The sequence below is a fragment of the Necator americanus genome, chromosome I (genome assembly GCF_031761385.1).
Source record: "Necator americanus strain Aroian chromosome I, whole genome shotgun sequence".
NCBI lineage: Eukaryota > Metazoa > Nematoda > Chromadorea > Rhabditida > Ancylostomatidae > Necator > Necator americanus.
Genome location: NC_087371.1, coordinates 5916302 through 5938557, shown reverse-complemented (window position 1 = coordinate 5938557; position 22256 = coordinate 5916302). Strand labels below are relative to the sequence as shown.

Sequence of the window (22256 nt, the reverse complement as noted above, 5' to 3'; positions counted from 1 at the left end):
AGTCAAAAAACTTCAGATCATTCTGGATGAAAATAGCGAGAGAAGGAAACGAATGGGAAAGATGCTGGAGCCCGCACGTCCGTTGAAGACGACACTCCGATTAAGTAAGTGCACTAATTCTTATTCCCAACCAAAACTCGATATCCATGAGCTCTGACGAAGAGATAAAAGTAATAGGAAAACAAAAAATAAAGAGTTTAATGTAAGGAGGTAACTTCGCATCATAATTTCTATGTAGTGATCTCGTAATTTCCTGTCACGGTTCGACGCGTTGCCGATTTGGCTAATAGCGACTAACAACCTTTCGCTAGTGTCAGATTTTGTTTATGGGTTTCCAGCTGTCCTGCCACAACGATTTGTAAGACGTTTCTAAAAGTGGTGGGTAAGGATGAATCAGAACGGCTAGTCCCGTCAGTGAAAACAATGGACTTCAATCTCACGGACTGCTTCTTCACTCTAATCGAGGCTTCCCTTAAATACATACTACATGGTGTCTTTCTCAAGAGGACATCTGGAAATTTTCAAACAATCATTTGAGGTTTTTGGAGCTTTCTTGCTGGTAGGTATCTTCAAATACGATAAAAATAATACTCTTAGCTTCGACATTATCTTTGATCGACAGAAAGGTCTTCACATTAGAAAGCATGAACCTGAGTGTTCCCTCTACTGTAGATCTCTTTTCCGCAACATTTTCAGTAGTACAGTATTCGTGACAGTGAAATAATGCTACTTTGTGTTTTATATTTTACTGTGTCCTCCAATATCCAACTAACGTCCTCTTAACCAATAGAAAAAAGCATGGATGCAACCATAACTGTTTCGGCTAATGCTGAATAGTTCTATGAAACACTTCTTCTAAATCAAGCACAGTTCTATAGCTGAGACTCAACCCATTGAATTGGATAGGTACACGCTCGAAATATGGGAGAAGGGAAAAATTCTGAATATGTCACACTGCAGATGGTTGCATTTGATGTAGCTCCTCCGTATCTTCTAAAAGGCGAATATTGTTATAATCGAGTTTTAAACAAATTAATTCTTTACGATTGCAGAGTTATATATTCGTTTGTATTATTGAACTGGCGCTCCTCTTAACTTTTATTCTTTGCAAATGATGCTGCCAAAACAAGATAAGGAAGCGAATTTCTTTACGAATATTAGAAATTCATCAACATTGGAAATTTTCATATATTTGAACGACGCTTCACAAGACATGCACGCTGCAAATGTGATCATATCGCTTCTTCTCAGTAGGTCATTTCGTTTTGGATTTGTTTCTCAATGCGCTAGGTGTCTTTAAGCACGGGTGCACCGTTGAATCGATGTTGCATTCGTGTAAACTTGTAAGCCACAAAGTGGTCCAGCGCCTCGGAATCCTTCGCCCATCGCCCGCCCCGATTTCCGCTTCGGGGCCCTCGGGTTACCACTTTTCCCCTTGCACCAACCCAAGTGATACACAGAAGTATAACATTACCCGATACACGAGTATTCGTAAATCCAGTTTATCGTTAGGGCAAAAATACAAAGTCAACAACGTGTGTTATATACAGGCACGTCAAATGGCTATCTTTATCCATCGGGCGGTCTCATAACGGTTATGCGGATAGTGGTTCTCGGCTTTTAAGTGGTCGATGGTTAGCGGTTCGGGTCCCTTTGGAACCACCAGTGGTGATGTGGTTGAGAGTGGTAGAAGGTGTGCGCTCGAAAATGAGAATATGACGGTACCAAAACACTATTCGAAATTCACACCAAAAGGAAATGAAAGAACTAAACCCCGACTAGCGGGAGTCAGGGCTTATATACAGTTTCTTGCACGGGACAGTTTTATGATTTTCGAAAGAGGTGAGAAGGGTCCCACTGCGTCGAATTAGGGTACCGCCTCCGGAAATTGACAAAATATGGTGAGATGTGTCACACGTCGTCGAAGTGGTCTATCGGTACTGGAAAGCTATAGTATGGGATGAGAAGGTTCCCACTGCGCCGAATTCGTGTCTCGGTTCCGCCAAGAGGTACAATAGCTTTGCATGAGTAATGCATCGTCGGATTGGTGCATATGGATGCTAGGAGGGATTCTATCGGCCGAAGGTGGTGCGACGCGAGAAATTAGAATTAGCGAGATTGTTCAGCAGCACACATCTGTTCCATGCGGTTTTGTCTAACGTAAATGAGACATTGTGAACCGTTTTATGCTCTTGGTACCAGGAGCATTCGTATGTATCTGTATCATTTGTACACATCCGTATGCCTAACTCTCTGCGTTTACTTCCCCGGTTCTTTGTTGGGTCACCTCTTGAAAAACTGGACGCGTGTTTGGAGACAACTTCTGAAATAGTAGTTAGCAGTTTACGTGACTTGAGGTAGCACCATTGTGTTTATCAGAACGATGATGGTGTTCATGTCAGTTCACGTTTGTATTCTATGTTAATTGCAGAGTGAAAAGGAAAAACTTTTTTTAGTACTACGGAATATGTTTTCAAACTGCTACGGTATCGAAGGAATATATGTAGGTGGAAAACCAAATTTGAATAGCCTCTAAATTTAGGGTAATCTGGAATTTATAGCAGGATGATAACAAGAGAGACCACCTATTGGTTCGTATATTTCTTGAAAAAGAAATCTAAAAATCGTCTACAGCAAAACATTCAGACTGATTTGGAAATAACAGGAAAGGGGAACATTAGTTAGGTTTCATTTTCATACGGTAATTCATGCGTGATGTGGTGGTATGTTTGCGATTGCGAAAAGCTTCTCTATTTTTTGTTATGGTATGTGTCGGTAATATGTGAAATAGTTCCCTGTATGACATATCTGTTGTCTCCCTAGAAATAATTAAATCCTTCAGCTTCCTCATTCGCAATTGTATACATAAGCGAAGCGATCACCAGAAGAAGTATGAAAGCCCGCGTTCAAATATTTTGACACCAGTCTGAAAATAAACCTGACGTTCACACTGATTGCATGGTCGATTATTTGAAGCCGTCCTTATCCCCAATTCTTCCATTTCCATATTCTTATTTTCTTATTTGTTCCTTATTCTTATTTGTTCAATAAATAAGAATCTTATTACTTATTGCAAAAAAAGTAAACGACGGGCGGGTGTGGTGTAGCGGTTAGAGGTTTCGCTTCTGGGAGGATAAAAGCATTGACTTGACACATCGGCTAGCCACCGCAAGTCATTGTATAAGCCAGATACACGTTAGTAAACCTCAAACGATTCTGAATTGAAGTGAACGTGGGGGCGTATCCGAAGCGGATTGATTAACGCCAGAAACTTTTTCTTTTGACTTTAAGTAAAAGACGTTTGCCCGGATAAAAACGCTAGGTTTGTACACTCGTTGGTTCTCACAAATAGAAAACGTATAGACCGTCCACACCACCATTAACCATTGTGATTCTCAATTGAATTCGAGGATGAATACGTTGACACATCCGAAAGCGACTAATCGGCTTCAAACACTTTATCCTTTATTCACTTTACAACAATATCGTATATTCTATTCGATCTTTCCTAAACAAATTACAAGTTTTTCTCCAGTGTCCAAATATCTACTGATATTCTGTCAAAATTCTTAAATGGGGTAAACTTGCTTAATTTCTGATTTTATTTCTCATATCAACCAGTGCAGTTTCCTCACGTCACCATTTCATCAACGCAGAGGAAATAATGATGATTTTTGTGCAGATAGCAGTGTGCACGGATACAATGGTGGCAGTAAGCCATGCGTGAACATGTGGACACATCTTCACGTTATCGTTGGTGTGTGCTGTTTAAGATATCATCAGAGCATTGTATTTACTGTGTTTTAGGCGAACCACTAAAGAGAATTACTGCCGCAACAATGAGACACACAGAAGACAATACATTCATTAGTGAAACGATGGAACTTCTACACAGCGAAAATAAGAGCGAGTGCTTCCCTTTCAATCTGGCTGTAGTTCTTCTGTGGTTGTGTCAGGCAACGGCTAGCGTGATAAATGACCTTCTCGCATCCATCTGGGAAGCGATGTCAGAGGGTTGCTCTCATTCAGTAATTGGAAGCATCAGCGGCAACGATGATCGGGAGACTTGGGTCAAAGTGGGTCAAAAGGAGATCCGAGCTTAGGACTGCCTTAATTTTGTCGAAGGAAGACTGACACTCCGGTGTCCATGTGTAGACAACATCCTCTTTCGTGAGAGTGTCCAAAGGAGCGCGTAGATTGTGGAGATCCTTGACGAAGTTTCCGTAGAAATTTATGAGTCCCAGAAACGAGCGAAGTTGACTAACGTCCTTCGGAGCGGGCATCTTCTGAATAGCTTTGATCTTTTCAGGATCGGGGCGTCGTCCTTGTGCGTTGGTGACGAACTCAAGGTAGGTGATCTCCGTCTGCAGGAAAGCACATTTGTCGAGTCGAACACGGATTCCGTAGTCTTTAATCCGCTTGAGTACGACCTCTTGTCGTGCATTGTGTTCGCCGATGGCCCCACCAGCGACCAATATGTCGTCGAAATAGGCTCCAAACAAACTCGGTGTAGAAAGTACCGCGCCGGAACGCTCGAAGCCATATCCATAGTGTCGTTTTTTTACGGCAATTAGGAAGAAATGGACGGAATCACCCTCCTCTCCATAATCTACGATCCCGTACACGAATACTCCACCTGAAATCCGCGCCACCTCAGATTCATAGAGTGATGCTTTAAGTGGAACACTCCTGTGCGAAAAAAAAGCGCATCCCATGACGTACATATCTATTCGTCATCGGCGCTAAATACGTAATTGTCTTAGTGAAGTGTCAAATTGTATTGTGTTTGTGTCACACTAGTGAATGAATGTAAAATTCCCCTATGCGTGACGATGAGCCTCAATTAGCTTCATTTTTATCCATTTTAAACGGTGAATAATTTTGTACGTGGCCAACAACCGTTAATGTTCCAAAATCAAACAGGTTGAAGGAGCACTTTGCACTTCCAAACATTCCTGCCGTTTATTTTTTGTTTCATGAACAATATTAGAATGGTGCAAAAGAAACTGTCGATAGGTATCAGCTCTCACTTATCAGAAACGAGCGATGCACTTTTTTTAAAATGTTTTGTTCGCATATTTGTTTGCTATTTATTTCGACTTTATTTTTATTACTTTTATTTATTAATATTATGATATGTATATGTTATGGTAATATTGTTATATTACATATTATTTAATGATTTTATTTTTTATTTGGTTTATTTTTTGGTTGTTGTTTATTTTATTCAAAAAAAAAACTGCGCAAAACAATGGAATGCGGAGTTCATAAGTTCGTTGAAGTTCTTGAATGACAATGCTAAGCCGCATGTTGCGAAAATCACACGGGTATCGAATTGAAGGATTTGGATGGGAAGTCCTGCCTCACCCGCCATATTCTCCTGATATCCGTCCAAGTGATTATCACCTATTTCGCTCGATGCAGCACTTTCTGAAAGAGAAGCAGTCAAAATCAAAAACGAAGGTGAGGTTCGTGACGGGGTGCTCAACTATTTTGAGCCCCAGGAGTCCCTCTTCTTCGAAGATTTCATTCATCGATGGAGCAAAGTTGTACCGATGTTTGTGGTGAATATTTCGATGAATAAAGATTTCTCGCCCTGATGTTATGTTTTTTTTTTTGGAATTTATCGTCGAATCGCCAGCTTCTTTTGCACCACGCTAGTATTTTCTCGCAATCTATCCACGCTATTTAATCAATCCGCGGAACATTATACGAGCATGGTCAAGGGATTACCTACCATGGTGAGCAGTCCCATTCAATAGTGGACGATGATTACATTCTCCCCATTCATCGCGTACAAGTGAAATCCTAGCCACTGTTGCCTGTGTGTTTCTTGTTTTCTGGAAAAGTTTTCGTACTACGTCGTTGCCGACAACAAAAATTAATTCAAACCTTCAGGAAAAATATGTCGAACCGATCCGATGCGCCTTTTCCTACACGATATGATCATATTGAAATGCAATCCGCTCGCAACAGTTCTCTAACGTCAATTGAGATTGAGATCAGCTCAGATCTATATTAGAACGACTTTTCGCATGTGTAAGCTTTTCAGAACTAAGCTAATTCCTTCGTTTGCTTTGATTAAGTTAGTAGTTTATTTTGATTGAGGTAGTAGTGACATTGTTACTTCCTTTGATAAAGATATTTTATTAATATTTACCATTAAAGAACAAAATATAAATAAATCATATATGTAATAAAGATATAAAATATTTGACAGTACAATAGTAATAATATTAATGAACAAAAAACAAACAAAAGCAAACAACAAAAAAATGGCAAAACTGAAATATTCTCTTTCGCACGTACAGTTAACAAAATTGTGTAGGTTCTGTTAGTGAATAAGAAAAAAATTTCGAAAAAAAAAATCCTCATGCTTTTCAGACTCGGTAAGTTTGGTGCTCCAAAATGTCGTTGTACGTCATCGCTGATCTCATTGTTAGCGATGTGTGTTGGTCTGGTTGTGTTCAGCACTGGATTATGCTTCATAATTTCTTTCGATCAAGAAATACTATTCTTTCCGCCGGTTAGTTTTTTTTTCTAGAATTAACTTTTCCTAATTATTCCTTTCGACGAACTACTTTTGTTGTTTGAAAACTCAATTTCGCAGTAATCCCAAAAAAATGTTCAATAGTGCAATGCTACATAACATTATACTATACAGTACTCCTTGATATTACTTCGCTCCGCTATTTTCCACCTAACTGCATCAATTCACCCATTCAACCATTTTTCCACTCCATCAATTACTCTTTCATCATTCATTCATTCATCCATCATTCTTCCTCTTTCTCATCCGTGTATTCATTGTATCATTGTATCAGTATTCAAAATCATTTGTTAAGGGTATCACACTCTCTGGAATAGGAATTCTGCTATTTGTGATCACTTGCGTCTTCTGGATTTCTGAATTTATGTGCAACGATTGTTTGACCGATGTAGCCGTCAAACTCCGAGAAGCACCGATGAAGAATGCGCAAAAGAAACGGGAAGAGCGACTACGGTAAGTGAAGGGAGTGTTTGAATTAGAAGAAAAAAATGGCAACTGAAAACTAAAACAGAAAATGAACGGAAGTTAAGTTTTACGATCACAGGAGAGCAGGTGGTAACGGTACATGTAAATTTTCTTAGATAACTTAACAATAACTTAATAATTTGTTGTTCAAGGAAACACGTTGAAAATTTTCCAAAGTTTTTTTTAGGAAAAAATTGTTTAAGAAAAGAAACTGACCCGCGATAATAAAAAATCAGTCACAGGTTTTAAAACAATGTTTTGTTTTGAAATTGAACTGAGCTGAGGGGTTTTATGGGGGAACAACAAAAAAATACCAATGTGCAGGTTTCGCTCCGCAAACCAGAATTTTTTAAAATTTTCATCGATGTCCCATATATGTACACATGTGTATATGTGCGCGTTTGTGGAAAAGCTTACTATGGAAGTGGCAAAAGGAAGAAAACGAGGAAATTTTCCGAAAATCTTTACAGGGTTGTTTGGGAATTTTTCATGATTTATCTCTCACTTTTCATCCTTAGCATAATCTCAATTTATCTCATTTATTATTATTTATTTTTTACTCTATTTTATCTATCGTACGTGGCGGTAAGAGGCCGCTACCGTGAGTCGTTGCCGACCAAGGCTAACAAATTCTTTCATTTTTTTGGAACCAATCAATAACTAGGCAAAATTAATTTTTGAAAATACCATTCGTAAGCAGATGAGCTGCTGATCGCGAACATACTTCGAGAATTAGATACCCAAGGATTATTTCAGAATCTTTCTTTTCACTTCTGGTGTTCTCTGTGTGTAGAGAGATGGCAAAAAAAGAAGAAAAAACATTAAATTCCAGATATTAGTCCTTTTCAGTAATCGATCGATAACAATTAGTCATTTTAACTTAGGGACCAATTCTTTGTAATGCGTGCACACTTCGTCAGTGGTGAGCTTGCGGCCAGCACTCAACAAGTTGCGTTGATGATCTTTGCTCCTAACCACCTGCGTTGAAATTTGCCACAAAGAAAGGTTTTCGATAAGTTCCTATTTTTTCTGAATCAAACTTTCAAAAATTAGGCTGCCACATTGTGTTGTAGCCTCCGTGTCTGACTTTCTATAAATCTACGCATGATGATTATTTTTGTATTTTTTCTGTATTTGTTTGTTGAGTTGAGCAAGGCACGATTTTATTTCATTTCTTTCATTCTTGGCCAACGTCTTGGCAAGTTCTTCAGTTCATCAGAGCCTGAAGAACGGACGAAATCGAGAATTTTCACCCTTTCTTAAGGCTCTGAAGGTCTAGAGAAAACGCAAAATAGACGAAGGATTTTCCTCAATTAAGTGGATAGGGCACTTGTCCAGATAAATTACTTCCGATTTCACCCGTTCAAGAGGTTCTGAAGAACGTAAACTCGCCGAAACATTATCCAAGAATAAAAAGATTATAACAACATTATTTGTGGTTCAAATCAGCAGAACGAAAAAAAAAACCTCTCAAGTATTTTTTTCTGCTTTTTTGCATTTTTTCCCATTTTAAGTCAGCAGCGAGCACTCGAAATGGCAGCCGACTCTCCGTGAACTCACGCACGAATCTTCATTCAGTACAAAGTGTACTTTCACAAATAGGTTATTAATATACGTAGTACTACTTTATGAGATATAAATGTACCTAACTATTTATTTCTCTGTATATAACAAAATCATTGCTTACAAATTGTGTCGATATTACTGTTTCTGTTGACACTCATCCCCAGGATATTTTTGTATGGCTGAAAGGTCATTAAATTTGATGTTTTATTCTGAAAGTTACTGATACCATATTCCTGTTGTCACATGATCCGACAGAATCTCTAACCAATAAAATCCTCCATTCAATATCTAAATACATACAGCGGGATAATTAATTGTTTACGTAAATTTTGCTGAGAAATTCCGGTCAAATCCCACCGTATATGACCTGAATCCATCGTTCACTATTTAATAGAAGTAGCATAGGTTCACGTAGTCGGCAGTGGCGCGTTGCAACTGAAAACATCGTGGAAAACGGAGTCTTTGACGTTGTTTTTCCTGCAGCGATTAAGGACATATGAGCAGAACCACCCGTGATCCCGCAATTCACGACCCCATATAGAGTTTGTCGATCGAAAATCCATACCAGGTCGGATTCGTATGCTGATGTCTTTAAAGGCATCACTCCACGAATCAGAGGTGGTACGGATTCCAGGTGGAGTATTCGTATACGGGATCGTAGATTATGGAGAGGAGGGTGATTCCGTCCATTTCTTCCTAACTGCGGTAAAAAAACGGCTTGGAAGACACGGCTTCAAGTGTTCCGCCGCGATATTTTCCACGACAGGTTTTATTGGAGCGCGCCAGCCTTGTGCGCCGCAGCATCTTCCGAGCCGTTTTTTACGGCAATTAGGAAGAAATGGACGGAATCACCCCCCTCTCCATAGTCTCCCATCCCGTATACGAAATACTCCTTTTTTGTTGGTCGTAAATGTAAACAGCGTTAAGTTGCAACTGTTATTTTATAAACAGAATATTGACTGGTGTTGGTATTATAAGAATTTCACTTATTTAGTTCTACACGCCATCGAAGCTCGTTTATCCGAAGTCCTTCGAGGCGGCGAACGTTTGGGTGTTTCGCCTGAGGAAGTGCTTCAGGAGTTGCGCTACCGTAATCAATTCAAGAAATAATCATTACTACAAATTGCTGATATTTTGTGGACAACAATTATTCCATTTGTGATCTTCACTTAAGCCGGATTTCTAAGATAAAAGTCCACTCTTTTTTTAAATCAATGGCTGTGACGTAGTGTTGTCGTAAAGTATTATGCATAACTAAAATTTTTGGAATTTTTGAGTACATACAGTGTTAGTAATATAGATTTTGTTTCTTCAGCTATTTATGGCAGAGAATTGACGATGTCACATCTAATTAGTGTGAAGTAATTAGTTATAATAATTAATTAGTAATTAATTCAAGTACTTGTTGTCGACTGAGTTCGGAGTTTCTCTCCGCTTTCAACTAATTATTTGAACTCAATTTATAGTCTTGCTGCGTCGCACTATACGCTTCGATGAACTACACGACGACGAAGTAGCGCAGATTGAGAAGCGCGATTGAAGAACGAAAAAAGACGCGAAGGAGTGCATACTTTTCGTCGCGCTGCAAATCGTCGCTCCATTTGTTTAAAAAAAATTGTGAAAAGAACCCCTAGCAGAGCGCGCACACAAGGAAAACAGAAGGAAAGGGGTCTCCTCGCTAGAGTTATTTCATACTTTCAAATTACTTTTCTATTTTACTTTGGAATTATGTGTAAATGTTTTGTATAAAAAGAATTATAAATCTAAATGGGTTTTAACATGGGTTTGAGAGTCCATTCATCAGAACGAGCATACAATACTACATTACGCTGCTGCTGTAATTTGTTCAAGAGAAACCGACTACGTGAACCTACGCGACTTCTACTTTTCGTAAATAGTTGAGCGATGGATTCAGGCAACACAGTGGAATTTCACCTAGATTTCTTAGCAAAATTTACGTAAACATTTAATTATCCTCCTGCATGTATTAAGACCCACGGATCTCCTTCACTAGAAGGATCACAGTCGGTTAGTCGCGAGGCTACGTGGCGCGTCCCCGGGTGGAGGATAGGGGGCTAATCGCAGACCAAAAGCGACCTTGTGCCTGCCAAGAGACGCAGGTGGATTCAGGGGATGGACTCCCTGTTTCTGCTGAGCCGGACTGACTTATATCACCCTTGTATCCCGCACGATATAAGTCAGTCCCGGCTCAGCAGAAACAGGGAGTCCATCCCCTGAATCCACCGCATCTCTTGGCAGGCACAAGGTCGCTTTGGTCTGCGATTAACCCCCTATCCTCCACCCGGGGACGCGCCACGTAGCCTCGCCACTAACCGACTGTGATCCCTCTAGTGGTCCGGCCAAAAGCCTGCAGTCAAGTGACTGGGAGGTGCAAAGGAGGCGGTTCAAAGTCGCCTCCAACAAATAAGCTCCACATATCCACTACGAGAGAACGAAAGTTCTCCAAAAAACTCATGGGACTAGAGGCTTGCAACCTGCCCATGGGTTTTAAAATTCTTTTGCATGTCACAGTAATAGAAAAGAGTTTCCTGATTCCGGAGGAAAGCGTGGTACGGTAGCACCAGGAAGAGCGGGGTTGCAGGAGTCATATAGGCTAGCGAAACGGAAAAGGACTAGGATGACGATCTGTTGCATCGGAAGCGGATATCGAAGGTTTGATGATGCAAGCCAATAAGATCAATTACGACGTCATCGGACTGACCGAGACGGGACAGCGTCACCCTCTCAATGCCGTATATGAAACTTTAGAAGAACTGTTCTTAGGAACATGCGACAGTAGAGGTGTTGGTGGAGTTGGCGCCCTCGTCAACACGAGTACGGCAGAGAAAATCGACTCTTTCGAACAACATATGACCCGAATCGGACGTCTGCGGATGAGAAAATGTGGTCCAACACCAGCTTTGACTACCTTCGTCGCGAACGCTCCAGCATCAAGCTACGAAGAAGAAGAAGTCGAAGCTTTCTATATGGACCAGGAGAAGGTCTACCGAGAAGATCATGCCTTCTACAAGGTCATAATTGGCGACTTCAATGCCAAGGTTGGCCCAAGAAGTACGCCTGAGGAACTTCACATCGGGACCCACGCCCTACAGTGGAATGACCAAGGGGAGAGGCTCTCATGACGACAAAGACCATTCATGGGATCTCGCAATTTCAGAAGCCCTCCTCTCTACGCTGGACGTGGGAGTCACCCGATGGAGGGTAACGTAATGAAATAGACCAAATCACATAAAAGGTTCTGCTTGACGGACGTCACTGTTGTACTAAAGTTCTATACGGGATCGGACCATCGCCTCCTCCGAGGAAGATTTGCCTTCACAAGGAGAGCAGAGAAAGTCCCCAAGTTCAGAGAGAGAAATCCCAGAACTACCATCAACTGGGATCTCTTCGCTACGCTAGCCGGCTTTTGGGGAGATTCCGCAATGGACAACATCGACGAGAAATATGATTACCTTCGCGACTGCGCGAAGAAGGTTGAGAGTTTTAAAACCACCAAGAGACGCCTGTCTCTTGAAACTCTCGAGCTGATACGCCAGCGTGAAGAAGCACGAGCCACGAGGAACCAAGAACTCAGGTCCTGTCTCGCAGGGTATTGCAGAGAGGTGATAAAGGAAAACCTCAGAGAGAGAAGAGCAGAACTGCTGGCTGAAGCTGCAGAAGCGTGGAAAAGCATCCGCTATGCCCGTCGAGACTTCGCTAGTCGCAAGACGAGGATGACTGCTCTCCGGAACACGAAGGGAGACATGTCTGTCTCCCCGTCCGATGGTGAGGAGGCAAGTGGACATGGCTGTCGAAGAGATCAGAGTAGAAGTCGTAGATGATTTTCTCCATCCCCCTTCTCGATGCATTCCAGAGGTTCTCCTGTCCGAAATACGACATGCTGGTAAGAAATCGTACGGCACCCGGTCCCGACAGAATAAGACCAGAACACCTGAAGAGCCTCCGCCAGTACTCATCAACACCCTGGCGAGGCTCTTTACACGTTATATGTCGGAATGCAAGGTTCCTAAACAGTGGAAGACCAGCAAGACCGTGTTGTTGTGTAAAAAGGGAGATCCACATAACATCGGCAAGTATCGCCCAATCTGCTTACTGTCCGTCATCTACAAGCTCTTTACAAGAGTGATCCTTAATAGGATTGAAAATGTCTTGGATGAAGGACAGCCATGCGAGCAAGCAGGGTTTCAAAAGAAAAGGATTCAGCACGATTGAAAACATTCGCACTGTTTCGAAACCCATCGAGGTATCACGAGAGTACAAGATGCCGCTCTGTCTCACCTTCATCGACTTAAAGAAGGCCTTCAACTCAGTTGAGACGGAGGCAGTCGCAGAAGTCTTGGACAACCAAGGCGTCCCTACTCAGTGCATTAAGGTACTTCGAGAGTTGTACAGCAACTTCACAACTGGAATTTCGCCATTCTACAAGAATATCATAATTGACGTTAAGAGGGGGGTCCGACAGGGTGACGTAATCTCACCCAAAATATTCACAGCCACCCTCGAGAACCCAGTGTGAATGTTGGAATGAAACGACATGGGAGTGAAGGTTGATGGTCGGCAGCTAAACCATTTGCTTTTTGCTGATGACATCGTACTGATAACACCTAGCACCAGCCAAGCGGAACGAATGCTGTCCGAATTCGACGAAACAGGTTGCAAGTCCTCGGTCTTCGGCTGAATTTCCAGAAGGCGATATTCATGCGCAACGGATGGGTCTCGGATGTCCCATGCAGTTTGAAGATCAACGGGAGCCAAGGGGATCAAGGTGATGTATTAAGACATTGAATGGAGGATTTTAGAGGTTAGAGTTTCTATCGGATCATGTGACAACAGGAATATGGTATTAGTAACTTTCAGAATAAAGCATCAAATTTAATGACCTTTCAGCCATGCAAAAATATCCTGGGGATGAGTGTCAACAGAAGCAGTAATATCGACACGATTTGTAAGCAAAGATTTTGTTATATACAGAGAAATAAATAGTTAGGTACATTTATATCTCATAAAGAAATATTACGTATATTAATAACGTATTTGTGAAGGTACACTTTGTACTGAATGAAGATTCGTGCGTGAGTTCACGGAGAGTCGGCTGCCATTTCGAGTGCTCGCTGCTGACTTAAAATGGGAAAAAATGCAAAAAAGCAGAAAAAAATATTTGAGAGGTTTTTTTTCGTTCTGTTGATTTGAACCACAAATAATGTTGTTATAATCTTTTTATTCTTGGATAATGTTTCGGCGAGTTTACGTTCTTCAGAACCTCTTGTACGGGTGAAATCGGAAGGAATTTATCTGGACAAGTGCCCTATCCACTTAATTGAGGAAAATCCTACGTCTATTTTGGGTTTTCTCTAGACCTTCAGAGCCTTAAGAAAGGGTGAAAATTCTCGATTTCGTCCGTTCTTCAGGCTCTGATGAACTGAAGAACTTGCCAAGACGTTGGCCAAGAATGAAAGAAATGAAATAAAATCGTGTCTTGCTCAACTCAACAAACAAATACAAAAAAAAGTACAAAATCATCATCTTGCGTAGATTTATAGAAAGTCAAACACGGAGGCTACTACACAATGTGGCAGCCTAATGTTTGAAGGTTTGATTCAGAAAAAATAAGAACTTATTGTCGAAAACGTTTCTTTGTGGCAAATTTCAACGCAGATGGTTAGGAGCAAAGATCATCAACGTAAGAAAAATCCCAGTTCTGTATCTTGTCAAACACCTTCAACCTTGCCTTTAGAGTTTCTAAGATGTATAAAATCAGTTTCAAGAAGAGTTCACTTTTGAAAGATACATAGATACTGCACCTGTTCTCAAGGACGAAAGCCTCACCTACTCATTTGTTCAATCGAGCAAAAAAAAAATGCAGAAAAAATAGCTTCATCCGGATTTCGAATTGAATGGGCTCAGGAATGTTTTGGAAAGACCACAACGGACTTATAATCGTAATCAACACATTTAATATATATATATATATATATATAACATATAAGCAATTACTAGTGTAATTAGCGCACTTAATCGAAGATGTCAGCGCGCTTATTTTTGTTGCTTAGATAAGTCTTCCTGGTAAATAATTGAAAGTTATGAAGCCCACAGCTCACTTACAGGTTATTCAGTATCCGTATCAGAAGTGTTGTGAAGATTTCGATCTTGTGCACAATTTAGCACAAGAAGCTCCTTAACTTGACCTATTCAGTGCTGCTGCAATCAAAGGCAGCTTGTCACGAAATTGACGTAGTGCAGAGAGCTGATGGAAAACATAGAGTCCATGGTGTTGATTCGTACGTTGTACCGCTCAATTCTCCCTAATCGCCCGGGAAAAGGCGTGGGAAACAGCATTCGTGCTTACGAGGTATGTTGGAACGCGCCATTTTTGCGCGCGCATTCATTGATCGAGCGACCGAGAATCAATGAGGTTTCTTCGGCATTCTATTCAAGAAAACCCATTGAATAGGCTGCTGAGGGAACCGCAGCTGCGCAAGGTTGGCGCGTTCTAACGTATACCGCAGGAACAAATGCAGCTTCCCACCTAATTTTTCAGACCGATTGGGAAAATTGAGCAGGGCTATTTTTAAATTCGTAATCTATATTCCCAACTCCATGTTTACCATCTGGTTTCCACACTACATCACTTTAGTGATACGCTTACGTTACAGCTCCCTGCACTTGTTGAGTGCTGGCCGCAAGCTCACCACTGACGAAGTGTGCACGCATTACAAAGAATTGGTCCCTAAGTTAAAATGACTAATTGTTATCGATCGATTACTGAAAGAGACTAATATCTGGAATTTAATGTCTTTTCTTTTTTTTGCCGTCTCTCATACACACAAAGAACACCAGAAGTGAAAACAAAGATTCTGAAAAAAAAACCTTGGGTATCTAATTCTCGAAGTATATTTGAAATCAGCAGCTCATCTGCTCTCGAATGGTATTTTCAAGAATTAATTTTGCCTAGTTATTGATTGGATCCGGAAAAATTAAAGAATTTGTTAGCCTTGGTCGGCAACGACTCACGGTAGCGGCCTCTTAGCGCCACGTACGATAGATGAAATAGAGTAATAAATAAATAATAATAAATGAGATAAATTGAGATCATTGTAAGGATGAAAAGTGAGAAATAAATAATGGAAAATTCCCAAACAACCCTGTAAAGATTTTCGGGAAATTTCCTCGTTTTCTTCCCTTTGCCACTTCCATCGTAAGCTCTTCCACAAATGCGCACATATACACATATGTACACATATGGGGCATCGATGAAAGTTTTAAAAAATTCTGGTTTGCGGAACGAAACCTGCACATTGGTATTTTTTTGTTGTTCCCCCATAAAACCCCTCAGCTCAGTTCAATTTCAAAACAAAATATTGTTTTAAAACCTTTAGAAAATTTTCAACATGTTTCCTTGAACAACAAATTATTAGGTTTTTATCAAGTTATCTAAGAAAATTAAAATGTTCCGTTACTACGTGCTCTCCTGTGATCGTAAAACTTAATTTCCGTTCATTTTCTGTTTTAGTTTCCAGTTGCCACTTTTTTCTTCAAATTCAAACACTCCCTTCACTTACCGTAGTCGCTCTTCCCGTCTCTTTTGCGCATTCTTGATAGGTGCTTCTCGGAGTTTGACGGCTACATCGGTCAAACAATCGTTGCACATAAATTCAGAAATCCAGAAGACGCAACCGATCACAAGTAGCAGAATTTCTATTCCAGAGAGTGTGATACGCTTAATAAATGATTTTGAATACTGATCAGGTATAGTATTGGCGAAGGAGCCGCGTTTTTGCATCCGTTTCTCCTTAGAACTCTTAAGACTGAAATATTTCCTCGGAATATGCGTAATTCATTAGAGGTGGAGTGTTTCTCTACGGCTACAAGCGAAATTGAAAAGTGGATCATAAATGAGTGACGAGCGAAAAATTTTCTGGACATGACTTAAAGACTTAGAAAATAAATATGTACGCTGTATTACTCATCTAAAGCTATGGTATCTCTTTGCGGTACCAGGACCCGAACTCGGCGCAGTACGAACATTCTCGTCCCTCACTATAGCTTTCCTGTGGCGATAGAACATTTCGACGTCGTGGGACACATCCCACCATATGTTGCCACTTTCCGGAGGCAGTGCCCTAACTCGATGCAGTGGGACCCGTCTTATCTCATTCCGGAATTCATATAAAGCTTTTTCGTGCCAGGAACTGTATATTAGCCGTGGCTTCCGATACTCGGGGTCTAGTTCCTGCCCTTCTGGTGTGCATTTCTAGTAGTGCTTGATATCGTCATATTCTCATTTTCGAGCGCACACCATCTACCCTCTCAACTACATCACCACTGGTGGCTTCCAAGGGGCCCGAAAAGCTAACCATCGACCACTTAAAAGCCGAGAACCACTATCCGTATACCATTAAGAGACCGCCCGATGGATAACGATGACACTCACTTGATGTGTCCGTCCATACCATATGTTGACATTGTATTTTTGCCCTAAGGATAAACCGGATTTATGAATACTCGTGTATTGCGTAATATTATACTTCTCTGTATCCCTTGGGTTGGTGCAAGGGGAATAGTGTACCCGAGGACCTCGAAGCGGAAATCGGAATGGGAGATAGGCGAAGGGTTCAGAGGCGCTAGGCCTTTTGTGGCTTACAAGCTTACACGAATGCAACGTTGATCCAACTCTGCCTCCGTAATACTCGTGAAGAACTTCGCCTCCATATTCTGCTCTGGCAGCATCATTTGCATAGAATGAAAATTCAGACGACCGCCGCTTCAATAATACAAAAGACTATATACCTCTGCAATCGTAAAGTATTTGCACAGACAAAGTTTGCTTCAAAACTCGATTATAACAATCTTTCGCGTGTTAAAAGCCGAGAGCGAGAATTTACATCAAAGTCGACCATCAGCAGTGTTTAAGGTTCAGAATTTTTCAATTCATACCTATTTTGGACGCGATCCTATCCAATTCAATTCATGAATTCAAAAATTATGATGCGCTGAATCTTAACCATGGAATTATTCCTAAATTAAAAAAAAATTCAAAAAAAACTGTCTTCTCTAATAATGTGCTATTCAGAAGATCACGGTTCTAGTCGACCTGCTAGGGAGTCTACCCTCAACGAGATACCAGCTCTCGTCATCATCTGCACAATCGCGATTAGACTACTGCACTCTTGTAGACAGACGGTGAATGCAAATGTAACCACGGATCCGACCACTTCTCATAGTCTTGCTGTTCCCAACAACTATCGCATAAGCGTGGGATGACTACTTATTTTATGGTTCCATTCATGCTTTTTTCTATTGGTTAAGAGGACGCTAGTTGGACATTGGAGGACACAGTAAAATATAAAACACAAAGTAGCATTATTTCACTGTCACAAATACTGTACTACTGAAAATACTGCGGAAAAGAGATCTACAGTAGAGGGAACACTCAGGTTCATGCTTTCTAATGTGAAGTCCTTTCTGTCGATCAAGGATAATGTGGAAGCTAAGAGTATTATTTTTATCGTATTTGAAGATACCTACCAGCAAGAAAGCTCCAAAAACCTCAAATGATTGTTTGAAAATTTCCAGATGTCCTCTTGAGAAAGACACCATGTAGTATGTATTTAAGGGAAGCCTCGATTAGAGTGAAGAAGCAGTCCGTGAGATTGAAGTCCATTGTTTTCACTGACGGGACTAGCCGTTCTGATTAATCCTTGCCCACCACTTTTAGAAACGTCTTACAAATCGTTGTGGCAGGACAGCTGGAAACCCATAAACAAAATCTGACTCTAGCGAAAGCTTGTTAGTCACTATTAGCCAAATCGGCAACGCGTCGAACCGTGACATGAAAACACGAAGCACCTACATATAAATTATGATGCGAAGTTACCTCCTTACATTAAACTCTTTATTTTTTGTTTTCCTATTACTTTTATCTCTTCGTCAGAGCTCATGGATATCGAGTTTTGGTTGGGAATAAGAATTAGTGCACTTACTTAATCAGAGTGTCGTCTTCAACGAACGTGCGGGCTCCAGCATCTTTCCCATTCGTTTCCTTCTCTCGCTATTTTCATCCAGAATGATCTGAAGTTTTTTGACTGACGCTGACATCGTCCTTGATAAGCATCCATATGAACACTCAGATTGTCCATTCGTGCAGCGAACACATCACCTCATCTCTGGCGGCCTCCTATTGGACTTAGCATCACTTGTTATCCACTCCAGTGTCCTTTTAGTCCATCTATCGTCGATTCTTTTCGCAATGTGACTGGCCCATCCATGCATTGCTTTTGATATATATTACGCTGAGAAGCGAAGACATGGTATTGCTCTTACCTCAAAGATGTGAAGACCGGGTAGGAGTTGTGTGTGCCGGTAAAACAATAGAATTCGTCTCTCATGGGCTATGTGTGTAGTTCAAAAATTCCCGGACGTGAAGAAGTGACTGCTCACTTTTTTCGCTGTGTAACAGAGCGCTGGAAGTACTGTCTCTTCGAACAGATGGGACGGAGCTCTTGCTCTGTCAGTTGGTCGGTAACTTCTTTGAGGGGTGCGAATACTACTCTCGTCCTTGTATTCAGCTCTTCCTCTGTGTTGCTCTCCATATTCATAGGACGTTCAAGGTAGACTGATGACGATGTCTCCACGATTTGAGATCCTTCAAGTAGTACTCCTCCGTCTTTCCAGTAGGCGTTCTTTACGTACCGTATTTGCTTTCGGTTTATTAGCAATAATATCCCTTCTTCGTCTAGTTCATTGAACATTGTCTCTCGTTCTTGGCCTTTTCTCGAGAAGTGAAAGATGTCATCGCAAAGCGCAGGATTGGGAAGAATCTTCAATCAACATGTATGCCCCCTTCCCTTTGATTTCATTGTCCACTGCAATGCAGGCATAAACAGCTTCGGCGATTTATTACCGCCCAGTAGCGACTTCAAATGCGATAATGAACGCAGTCACAAATGTGAATGATGTCGGCTCTAGATACCAGGGTACCAGCTAAATTGGGGTCTGCCATTGCTACCCACAAAACTAGTTTGGGGTACATATAAACAACTGATTCAATGTGCTCGAACAAAAGTGGAGGGAGAAATATAATTTTTAGTGCTCTTTTTACACACTTCTCCTCTCAAAATAATCCTATTATGTAAAGTAAAATCAGAAAACATTCACAGAAAAATGAAAAGAACATCGTGTTCTTAATCTGAAATGTTAAGCACAGCAGGGATAAATTTTCAAGGATAGTTATTCTTGTTTTTTTTTTACTTAAAATAAGAAACAAATAATGACGTGACTTCAAATAACAAAAACGCTTCAAAGAGTGTGCAAGCAGCTTTGATTATTCATTTTGAACTAATGACAAGTTCACCCGTTGATAACCCCTTTTATCGTTTCTCGTCCGTTCTTCTCGTCAATGAACAAAAATTAGTCACATGTGTTCGAGCTATATCCTCAATGATAAGTTAAATACTGGGTATATATGCTCACGTAATATTGTTCTGCATGAGACATTGATGTCATATTCTTACATATACATACATCTTATATGTGCTTATTATTATTATCTTTTTGAACTGTTCTAGATAATTGAATTTTAAGCGAAAACATTAGAGTTCAACTATTCGACTAGCAGATGAAACTGTTCCGGCTAATGTTGAATAGTTCTATGAAACAATTCTACTAAATCAGGCACAATTCTATTGTTAAGAGTCAGCCTACTGAATTGGATAGGTTCACGTTCAAAATATGTGAGAACGGAAAAATTCTGAAGATGTCACACTACAGATGGTCGCATTTGATGTAGCTCCTCGGTATCTTCTAAAAGGCTAAAATTGTTATAGTCGAGTTTTAAAACAAACTTTATCTGTGTAAACACTATACGATTACACAGTTATTCATTCGTTTGTGTTTTCGAAACGGCGCTCGTCTAAAGTTTTACTCTATGAAAATGTTCTGCCAACGCAGGATATGGAAGCGAACTTCACGAATAATAGAAGTCCGTCAAGATTGGCACCTCTTACATATTTAAAGATCGCGTCAAAAGCACATACACACTGCCAAAGTTATCACATCGCTTGTCTTTCTGTAGTGCACTCTGTTTTGGATTTATTCCTCAATGCGCCACATCGGTTCAAATAGGGGCGCAGCGTTTAACCAATATTGAATTCGTGTAGGCTTTGGTTTTTTTGAACTCCTGTTTTTCTCAGTGCTACGTACATAGTTTGTTCAAGATTCAACCATCATTCAAGTCGATTTTACCAAATTAATAAATTCTCAAATCCGAAAAGGATAAAAACTTTCCAATTTAATGCGATGGTACCGACACTGGTACCCATCATCACTTACCGCCCAGTTATTTGAGTTATCTATTGCCCTACTCTTTGATGTAGAGGTTTTCGGCCGGATATCACATCAGTTTGTGATTGTGGTTTTTGTTTTGAGTGAATAGCCGATTTAGTTCTACTGCGCCATCGATATGTAATTACGCATTTGTGGGCAGATAAGAACAACCCGCCTTTGGAGGAGGAGAGGCTGCGTAAGGATTCGGAGCCAATCCGAATTTACCAGAGCGAGAACCCAAGAACTGCTGGACTTACAACAACGCACGTATCACTCCAAGTGATGCAAATTGGAACAGATTAGCCGGCGACAGCATTCACGGTTTATCTACAAGACAGCAACACAATAACACAGTATTACAAAACTTCACCGAGATAAAAGAATTGTCCTAAGGGGAGATGGTAGCGGTTGGACCCGTGAGCGCCAGTGCTTATATTCTGCGTGGGTTGGCGTGGAAAGCTTCATATTATGCCACTTGAAGTCTTTAACTCGTGCCGGGCCGTTCCACGACGCCCGCTATCCTTACTAACATACTGCGATTACTGTCCTGGAATCATCGCGCGATACAATCAAGCGTGAATGGGACCTTCAGTGCGCTTTCAACATGGATATTTTCCTATGACATTATTGCTCGTCGTTATCACATCGGTCCCCAAATACCTTACTGAATTTTTTGGTGATTCTACAAGTTTTTTTTTAACTTGACAGGGCATATTGTTATGCGAAACTGATGTTGTTCACTAAAGTTCCTCTAACCACAAAGTAAAGTAGTTTCATAAATTCTAGTGGTAAAGGACGCAAATCTAATTCAACTGACGTGGAACACCCTAATAATAAGTGTGTTCTGAAAATTGTCATCAATGTTCTTGTTTCTTCAAACTATTCATAAACTCCAGCACATAAGCAGTAGTTTTTTTTAAATTTTATGCACTTTGTTGTCGTACTGCTCATGGAACAGTAACGTCCTCGAAAGATATACAAGACTTTAAAGAAAAGAATAGTAAATAGTTACAACAAAAAAGATAAGCGTCAGAAGTAAAGTAAATGAGGCAAGAAATTATTTTACTCTGACCTTCGGTGGCTTCCCGATGCACTTCTTGCTTGAAGTGAGGGGATTTTCTGACTGCCATTGAATCTGTTCTAAATATCTCTCAAAACTGGATGTTTTTACTAAATTTTTATGCTAGAAATTTTCCACTACTCTGAGTGAGTATAACTTTGATTTCGCAAGCAATGATGGAGCCACGTTAGCTTCAAACCAAACAGTATTTGTAAGCGTGTCGTGAACGTTTCAGAATGATCCGTTTGCTCTTGTTGGTGCGACTAATAGTCT

General features: G+C 40.6%; 5 protein-coding genes across 6 annotated transcripts; 3 read left to right on the top strand and 2 right to left on the bottom strand.

Moving 5' to 3' along the window:
- Positions 1–4025: 4025 nt before the first annotated feature.
- RB195_004653 (uncharacterized protein) lies at positions 4026–4724 on the bottom strand (the record flags this gene model as incomplete). Its single annotated transcript, XM_064182593.1, has 1 exon — positions 4026–4724. The coding sequence occupies one exon, from the start codon at positions 4722–4724 to the stop codon at positions 4026–4028; it is 699 nt and encodes a 232-aa protein (XP_064033860.1).
- A 6535-nt stretch (positions 4725–11259) lies between these two features.
- RB195_004652 (uncharacterized protein) lies at positions 11260–11724 on the top strand (the record flags this gene model as incomplete). The annotated part of the gene is made up of 1 exon (XM_064182592.1): positions 11260–11724. One exon carries the CDS (start codon positions 11260–11262, stop codon positions 11722–11724), a length of 465 nt encoding a protein of 154 aa, XP_064033859.1.
- Positions 11725–12024: 300 nt separating this feature from the next.
- On the top strand, positions 12025–12423 carry RB195_004651 (uncharacterized protein; the record flags this gene model as incomplete). The annotated part of the gene is made up of 1 exon (XM_064182591.1): positions 12025–12423. One exon carries the CDS (start codon positions 12025–12027, stop codon positions 12421–12423), a length of 399 nt encoding a protein of 132 aa, XP_064033858.1.
- A 323-nt stretch (positions 12424–12746) lies between these two features.
- Positions 12747–17863, top strand: RB195_004650 (uncharacterized protein; the record flags this gene model as incomplete). Of its 2 annotated transcripts, XM_064182589.1 has the most annotated exons (3): positions 12864–12974; positions 13149–13254; positions 17673–17863. In XM_064182589.1, 3 exons carry the CDS (start codon positions 12864–12866, stop codon positions 17861–17863), a joined length of 408 nt encoding a protein of 135 aa, XP_064033856.1. The 2 variants fall into 2 exon arrangements, with proteins under 2 accessions (XP_064033857.1, XP_064033856.1); XM_064182590.1 differs by lacking the exons at positions 13149–13254; positions 17673–17863 and having other exon boundaries at positions 12747–13118.
- Positions 17864–19035: 1172 nt separating this feature from the next.
- Positions 19036–19350, bottom strand: RB195_004649 (uncharacterized protein; the record flags this gene model as incomplete). Its single annotated transcript, XM_064182588.1, has 1 exon — positions 19036–19350. The coding sequence occupies one exon, from the start codon at positions 19348–19350 to the stop codon at positions 19036–19038; it is 315 nt and encodes a 104-aa protein (XP_064033855.1).
- Between the last annotated feature and the right edge of the window lie 2906 nt (positions 19351–22256).